General features: G+C 60.2%; 1 protein-coding gene across 3 annotated transcripts; it reads right to left on the bottom strand.

Moving 5' to 3' along the window:
* Positions 1-390: 390 nt before the first annotated feature.
* On the bottom strand, positions 391-8,431 carry DLK1 (delta like non-canonical Notch ligand 1). Of its 3 annotated transcripts, none has more exons than XM_014854555.3 (6): positions 8,146-8,423; positions 6,865-6,928; positions 6,282-6,412; positions 3,278-3,419; positions 1,114-1,393; positions 391-894 (listed from the first exon to the last, which is right to left on the bottom strand). In XM_014854555.3, exons 1-6 carry the CDS (start codon positions 8,210-8,212, stop codon positions 646-648), a joined length of 933 nt encoding a protein of 310 aa, XP_014710041.1. In that variant the 5' UTR covers positions 8,213-8,423; the 3' UTR covers positions 391-645. The 3 variants fall into 3 exon arrangements, with proteins under 3 accessions (XP_014710041.1, XP_014710042.1, XP_014710040.1); XM_014854556.3 differs by having other exon boundaries at positions 391-888; XM_014854554.3 differs by having other exon boundaries at positions 391-1,393; positions 8,146-8,431.

Raw genomic sequence — 8,431 nt, 5'->3', positions numbered from 1 at the left:
GGTGGGCCCGGGTGGGGGGGACTCGCCAAGGATCTCACAGCGAGTTAGTGGCAGGGCTGGGACGAGGTCCCGGCCCCCCAGCAGCCAACCCGGGGCTCTCTCTGCCTGACACACGGCCGCTGCACTCCGCAAAATCTACCGGAAAGATCTAGGGGTTGCGGTGTGGAACTAGACGTGAGTGCGAGTCGGATGTGGCGTGTGAGAATTAACGAACGAAAAGAGTTCGGCCCTTCCACAGTGGCTGGTCACGCACAGCACTCGTAACGGTTTCACGAGGACCCCGCGGCCGAGACCCCCGCCCCGGGAGGGGGGGGCGTCGGCACGGCATCCTGGTTCAGTTGCCTTGTTTTTTTTTGGTCTTTTTTAATTTTTGCATTTAGAATAACATACTTATTTCTTTTACTTGTTTAAAGATGAAATTCTTATTATTAAGTTTTTTGATCATGCATTAAGAGAGAGAAGGAGGATTCTGGCATTGCATTTGTCACACAGCAACACAGAGATAGAGTATAGCTAAGCATAGCGTTCACCAGAGTAGGCACAAAAGAGCAAATCCCACCACAAAGATGAGAACAGACCGCATGGGGTGAGCTCTGCGGGCCCCGAGGATATAGAGGGGCCGGGGCGGGGGGCGGGGGACGCTGCTTAGATCTCCTCGTCACCAGCCTCCTTGCTGAAGGTGGTCATGTCGATCTTCTCCGGGAAGATGATGTTGACGGCCAGATCCTCGCCGCTGTTGTACTGCAGGAGGACGTTCTTCTTCTTGCGCAGCATGTGCTGGTAGCGCAGGTTGGACACCCAGGCCTCGCACTTGTTGAGGAAGACGATGCCCATGGTGCCCAGCACCACCAGGCTGGTGAGCACGCCGAGGATGGTGAAGCAGACAGCCTGGCCCTCGGAGAGGAGGGGAGTGCTCTTGTTGAGCTCCTTCATGGACACCTTCAGGATGTGGTGCTCGGGCTGCGGCACCGGCAGCTCGTGCACCCCCGGGGTCAGGCGGTAGGTCAGCCCATAACCACTGGGCAGACGGGTGACCTGCTGGGGGCTCTGCACGCGCTTCTTGCCGCAGAGGGGGCCCGTGAACTCAGGCTTACACAGACACTCGTACCTCACCTGGCTGTGCTGCAGGCAGGTGCCCCCGTTCAGGCACGGGTCGGTGGTGCAGGTGGTCACCGGGCGGCTGCAGGTCTTGTCCATGAAGCCGGCGGGGCAGCGGCAGCGGAAGTCGCCCCCGATGTCGGTGCAGATGCCTTGGTTCTCGCACGGGTTGGGGATGCAGCTGTTGGTCATGATCTCGCAGAAGTTGCCCGAGAAGCCAGGAAGGCACAGGCAGGAGGCATGGGAGGCCTGGCCCTCGTCGTCCACACAGCTGCCTCCGTGCTGGCAGGGGGAACTGTAAGATAACGGGGGACACACGGTAAAGGGCCCTCGGGGGCTGGGCCGGGACAGTGCTGGGGAAGGAGAGGTGTTCCGCTCCCCTCACGCCATGTCGCAAACTTCCCCAGGCCTGACGAAAGGGCAGATGCTCAGAACACACTGGTGAGTGAGTGAGTGACAGCCAGGAGGCCCAGGGAGGTGAGGGCGCTGTGACCCCTGCCTAGAGGGGCCCCAGGCTGTCCGAGGGTGGGATGCACACCTGTATGGGGCATGCCAACCTGGAACAGGCCTGACCTCCCAGGCCAGAAGGCCTGTCTCCTTTTCTGCCTCTTACGTCATCTCTCCGACCAGAGGACTGACGGTTAGTCACTGGACAAGTGGGGAAACTGAGGCTGAGAAGGCAAAGTTAGTGATAACGCAGGGCTGGAGCGGGCCCTTCCCTTAGCCCTGTCCCCGGGCCACTGCAGCAGAGCCAACGAGGGTGTCACTCACCCCCCCCCCCACCATCACCTCCTACTGTTATTCTTATTGTGGGAGAAAGCCTTGGGGACTCTCAGAGGGAGAGAAGCGCACAGTCCATCTGCGCCAGCTCGAGCCAGCGTCTGTGCCCGGCCGGTCGACAGTGCCCCATTCACCCAACTGCAGCTTGCAGACGAAGCTGTTGGCTCCAAGCGGAGCACACAGAGCATTTAACGTAAGTGCTTTTAAACGAGCAGGCCCTTTGTCATCTGATAAATGCCAAAACTCCAGGGAAGAAAGGGGCCCTGAGCCCAAGAAGTCAGCATTGCTGCTTCAGGGGTGAGGGCCGCCGAGGACCTGGGCTGGGCAGGAATTTCAAGGGCCCTGGGCTCTATTTGGACAGACTGGTTCAAGTCTGTTAGAGAGAAAAGCAAAATATTTTAAAGGTCCTGCTCTGGACTTCCCCTTTGGGCAAACAAGCAGACACGAAGCCGGGGTGTCGCGCCTCTCCTCTGACCCCCGTGAATGCCCGTCTGCAGCACGCGCCAGCTCTGGGCGCTCTCTGCACTGCCCTGGAACGACCGGGTCAAGATGAGCTCGTTCTGCATTTCAGCTCCTGTTTCCCCAGAGGACAGGGGCACCCCCACCCCCAGTTGCCAGCCCAGGACTGGGCTCCAGTTTGAATTCTTGTGTCTGTCAGGATCTCTCCTGGCCTCCACAGAAGCCCCATTGGAGGAGGCCGGAGGGCTCAGTGTAACTAAGCAGATAAGGGCCGGAAACGGCGAAGCTGCTAGAAAGCAGCCCCTGCCCACTCAGGGAGGTGCAAGAGGGGCCAGTGGCCCTTCTCTCTGTTGTGCCCACTACTCCGACGTCCCAGAGCCCCTCGCCACTGAGGGTAGCTGAGAGCTGGACTCTAACCCCTTGGCTTTACGGCTGGTCCCCCATCCCCTCCCCATGCCGGCTGCAGCCCCGTCTCCCCACCTCCTCCGCCTATCAGTTCCCTCCTAAGACATCCCCGAAAACCCAACCACAGAGCCTGCCAGTTCCCCCCAAATCGCCCCCTAAAATGTGGGGAGTGGGTTCCACAAACAGCCTGCCGAACCCTGATCTCTTATCATGTTGTCGTCTTTAGAAAATTATGCAGCTCGAGCTCCAATTCGCAGTCCTAATCTACTGTCACTCACACACATCAGGACTCGGAACGTCAGGGGAATATGAAATCGCCTTCAGGATCATTTGAAAAAATTATGGAAATGACACGTTCCCCCATAAATACCCTGATCCAGGGCAGCCCCCCACGGGGCTGCGGGATGAGCACTTACCCCTGCCTTTGTCAGGCGACAGGTCCAACTGGCTGAGGCTGAAAGGGTCTTTGGGGGTGCGAAGCAGAAATCAAAGGCAGTATTCATCAGTTCACACACAGTCGGGAGACAATACTCACCCGTTGATGGCGCAGGGCCCGTCCTTCTTCTGACAGTCCTGTCCGGAGAACCCAGGGGTGCAGGAGCACTCGTAGTGGCCCGAATCAAGGTTCACGCAGGTCCCGTTGTTAGCACAGGGGGTGGAGGCGCAGGCCCGGATGTCTGGCGGGGAGAGGAAACCAGACCTTGTTACCCCCTCCTCCAGGGAGGCAGCAGGGGACAGAGGCTGGAAGGGGAGCTCCCCGGGTGGTGGCAGGGAGACCCCCTCACCTGGTCAAGGGGGAACCCCAAGTAAGCTGCCTAGATGTCTCTGCTTGTGGCCACTGCAAATGGTCACCAAGTGGGGTCCTGATAAGAAGGTGCAGTGACACCCCCAAAACCCTGAAGGGAGTAAACAGCTCGGGGAGCTGAAGGGGCTTCCCTGTCGGTCACAGAGACAGAAAGGGATGGCCGCTCAGTGACATGCAACCCAGGACAGCTGGACCCTTTCATCCCTCAAGTCCAGCAGCATGATCTTCACTGCAGACCCCCGCCCTCCCCAAAAACAGTGTGCACCGAGCCCAGATTCCCTCACGCCTGCCTCCCCCAGACAAGTTTTCACGTCCAGCTTCTCATGTTTGGTGGGGGGCCCTGCCACTCGGGGGACGAGCGCAGCCCAACTGTTACACACATCAGCTGCCCTTCAGACTCTTCCATCAAAGACGGGCAGGGGGAAATCGAGATGTAAAGACCCCCGGTGGGAATGGAGGAAGCTGACTTAGCTCCAGGACCGCCTCCCCCTCCTGGTGGTCTCTCATTTGGCTCTCGGGTCTGAACGAAGGGGGTCCATGATAAAAAGGCTTCATCTTTGGAAGGTAGCAAAATCAGAACTATTGAGCGCTCTCCTGTCAGCGCGGGTTTCCATGCACACTGGTATATTTCTACCGCCTTGTTGCACCTCCCGTCATGCACACTTCATTATCCGGGGCTCAGCCAGCCAGGGATGAGCTGAACAAAGCGGCCTGGGCCACGGGATCTCTGACAGTGGAGACCTCAGCCTCAGGCAGGGCCGGAGCAGGGGACCTTTGTTGTGCCCATCTCCAGCGGACTGTGGAGTCCAGCTCCCCCCTACTCTGTGCCTCACTTTCCCCACTTATAAAAGAAGGGGCTCTCCCTGGCCCTCTCGGAGGCAGCTTTGAGCTTTGGTTCTCTAGATTCCAGCTCCTGCACCTGCCAAATATAAAGCCTGGGCCAACCAGAGACGCAGCAAGTTAAGGCAGACTTGGGGGGGCTCCCCAGGGCTGAGGCCACACATGTGCAGGTTCTTTCCCTCTTTTAAAGAGACCCACACCCTCGTGGAGGGGAGATGGCAATCAATCGGCGAGGAAAAGCCGGCGCTGATGGCCTATCCCAAGCCCATGAGGTGTTCCCTGGGAGCCCCGCTCGGTGCGAGGAAACATAAAGAGGATTTGTAACGGGAAGGCCCCATGGCAGGCTCCTAATTCTCTGCTCCTGGCTCTCCTGTCGCTCAGAACCTTACACGGAAGCTGAATAGCTGGCGACCACCCCACGGCTCTCCCGGCAGAGCCAGGCCTCGTGAGCGAGGGGCAGCCCACCCCCTCCCGTCCCTGGCCTCCACCCTAAACAGTTGGGTAGATTAAACATCAAGCGGCCGGGGGTCTCTGCTGGGGCAGCAGCTGCGGCCAGGACAGCCTCAAAGATGGGCGCAGGGGGAGAGGGCCCTCAGTCACCCCGAGGGCTATTTCCTGAAAGCCACTGTCAACCCAGTGGGGAGGGGACCCTTTGTCTGGAGAACTCCAGGGAGGAGTCCCAGGCTTAGATACCAGAGACGGTGGGATCCAGGCTGGAAGCCCTGATCCCGGAGTGCCTTTGCTGGGATCCCTGGGGTCCCCAAACAGCTCCAAGGGCCTGTGAGGGTGCCGCACTGAGGGCCAGAGCATGACTCAGCTGCAGCAAAGCCCTGCGCCATCCTGGGGGGACCCGAGACAAGGTGGGGGGCTCGGTTTTGAAAGCCCGCTGCCTTGGCTCTATGGGGCACAGGTGATAACAATACCCTCTCAGGTTTTCCTTTAAGGGAGGGTGTCAGAAACCACCTCGGAGGAGCATGGACCCATTCCCGGGCCTGGGGGAGGGGTTTTTAGCTGGCTTTTCTCCCGACTTCTCATGTGTCCCTGAGCAGACCCTTTTACTCCCTGAGCCTCAGTTTCCCTATTGGTACCACTCGTCTCTGCTGATGCTGGGGACCCAGGGACAGGCCCTGTGGCAGCTGCCTGCAATGCTGGGAGATTTTTTCGAGGACTTCAGTTTGCTGGGGCTTCAGGGCAGATTTTGCCAAATGAGAATGGGCTCAGACAAACATTTTGCAGCCCGAAAACACAGCGACAGCCAACTCTCAATTGCTCAGGGTAACAGAGGACAAAGATTGCATAAATCAATGAAATCAACAGATAACACCAATCTGCACTGTAACCCCGTCTCAGCCTTCACCGGCCCCACCTGCCCCTACACCTGACCTCTTCAGTCACAGCCCCTGGCCCTGGCCTGGCGGCCCCTTCTCCCCGGCAGCTTGTGTGCGTGTGGGTGTGTGTTGATGTGTTTCTTGTGGCCTCCTTAACAGCATCGAGTGTGAATTTCTTGGAGGCTCAGCTGTGTGACCTCCGGAGTCCCCTCTCTGAGCCTCAGTGACCTGCACAGGTCTGTGGTCCCCACCCTCTCAGCTCTGTGTGGTGTGTGTTTATTTTGTAACTCTTTATTCAACAGGCAGCTCCCTGGCAGCCCTGCCCCCCCCCCCCAGGGCCTTCTTGGGGCTGGTGCGGTGCCGGTGCCGGTGCCGAGGGGAGCACATTAAGTTCCTACCTGTGAGGAGGCTCCTGGCACCAGCGGGAAGTGTATAAACAGATCATTACCATACAGAGCTCTGGGTGTGTGGGGATAAGGCGGGAGGGGGAGGGGAGGCCGCCACGAGCTGGGAGGAGGTGGCTGGGGGCAGAGGGGCAGAGGGGGTGGGCAAGGGCGCTTGCCAACCTAAGTCGCAGAGGTTCCCGTCCCAGCCGTCATCGCAAATGCACTGCCAGGGTTCCACACAGAGTCCATGAACACAGCCAGGAAAGGTCACGCATTGGTCACACAGGGGACCCTGCCAGCCAGGCTGGCACCTGCGGGAGGTGGGGGGAGATGAGGACATATGAGGGGGGGCAGGGGTGGAGAGGGAGCTCCTTCTGCTTTCTGTGGAACCAAGAGCCCTTGGGGAGGTCTTTGCACACTACCAGGCCACTGGGTCCCAGGAAGCTAAGACCAGTCACCCGAAGGGAAAAGCTTACACAGAACAGACCGGGGTGGGGGGGTGTCCCTGAGAGCCTCAGAGAGCACTGCATTTTGCCGCAGTGGCCTGCAGTGGTCTCCCCCTGCAAGGGGGCACCCCAATTCTGAAAAAACAGACAGGAGCTGTGGCTACCCCCCACCTCTTCCCCCCACCAGTCTCCTGCGGGGGCGAGGAAGCTGTTTGCGCAGCCCAGCAGCCAAGCCCCCCCATTTTTTTCTGCCTGACACTATGACTCCCCAGGATTCTGTGCCCCCTCAAGCTGCCTCTGGGGAGCCACTCCATTACCTGCAAACATTGTCATCCTCGCAGAATCCATTTTGGGGGTGGCAGGCCGGGAAGCATTCAGCTCCTGAGGCACGAGAAAGGTTACACCATTCACCCCGCAAGGCCCCAGAGGTCACGGCAAAGCTGGTCTCCCCCCACACAGCCCGCAGCCTCCCTGAAAGGAGCTGATGACCCTCTGTGGTCCTACCAGCTGGCACACAGTAGGCTCTTCATGTCAACCCCCTCAGGAGGAAAATCTTTGCCACGTTCCTGGTTGTGGCGTGACCACAGTACACTACCTAGTTCCTAGGAGCAGATCAAGACACCCAATTTCCCCCAAAGAAAATACGCAACCTCACATCCTAAAAGTGGGGGTGGGGGGACGGTGGATAGGGAGATTTTGAGCCCGGGGCACTCAGCGAAACCCTCGCTTTTGCAAAGTGAGCTAAATGGGGAGCAGATTTTGAGGTCTTCCACTCTGGGAGAGCCCAGACGGGTTCACCTGGTGGGCTCGCAGGTAAGGCGTCTGCGTTGTTTTAAAGGTTAATCCCAGCGAAACCAGGCACCCAGGTCAAATTCCCCCATCTCCCCTACCCTAGACCTCATATTAAAAAGACACGCAATGGTTTTTCAGAGCCTGCTGCAATTCTGACACTGTTTAGAGATTCTGACACTTTAACAGGCACCTACTGTGTGCATTTACTTCAACCGGCTCTCCAGCCTTCCAGACAGCCCCCTCCATAACCACTGGTGCAGTGGGGGCGGGGGGCACTGCGGGAAGGGGGCAATTCACTCACTGTCAGAGACAGATGGCTGCTGCAGACAGAGGTGTCGCAGCCCCTCACCTAGAGACGCGCGACGCAGGAGGGGCTCGGGCTGGGCTCCTGGTGGGGAATTTGGGTCCACGACGGCCAAGTCACCCCCACTGCCCTCACAGACCTGTTCCCGAACGCGCACACAGGGCACCCCAAAGTTGCACCCCAGAGCATTTCACACAGGACTCCCCAGCATCATCTCGTTCCTCCACATCTCCTCTCTCAGCGCACCGACACCCCTGCGAAGGCCACTTCTGCGGCGCGAGAAGGGGCGGGGGTCCCACACCTCCCCTGTCCCCGGGACCCCAGGGCCGGGCTTGGCATGCGAGGGTGGCAGGGAGGGCGAGGCAGGCACAGCGCGGGGCTTAGGGTTAGGCGGGACGGGCGGGAGTTGGGGCGCATGGGACGGGGCGCGCGGGGCACCGGCGGCGGGGGGCGTCGCAGGCTTCCCCAGAGGGGGCGCGAGCCAAGCCGCCGGGGGGCTCACCATGGGCACTGCGGCCGAAGGCCAGCAGGAGCAAGAGGACGGGCAGGAGGGCTGCGGTCGCGGTCATCGCGGGGCGGTCGGGGTCGCGGTCCCGGGAGCGGCGCAGGGGCAGGTCCGGCTCCGGGTGCCGCGCTGGGCTTCTGGTTGCGGACGCGGAAGGGGGCGCGGGCGCGCGGCGAGGGGAAAGCCAGGGCTGCACCGGGCTGCGCTGCGCTCTCCGCCGCCGCCGCCGAGCTGCCGCCGCCGCCGCGCGCGCCGCCCTTTTCGTACCGCCGCCCCCCCCCGC

This window comes from Equus asinus, chromosome 7 (genome assembly GCF_041296235.1).
Source record: "Equus asinus isolate D_3611 breed Donkey chromosome 7, EquAss-T2T_v2, whole genome shotgun sequence".
NCBI lineage: Eukaryota > Metazoa > Chordata > Mammalia > Perissodactyla > Equidae > Equus > Equus asinus.
The sequence above is the reverse complement of the archived record's forward strand: the minus strand, read 5'-3'. Positions and strand labels throughout refer to the sequence as shown.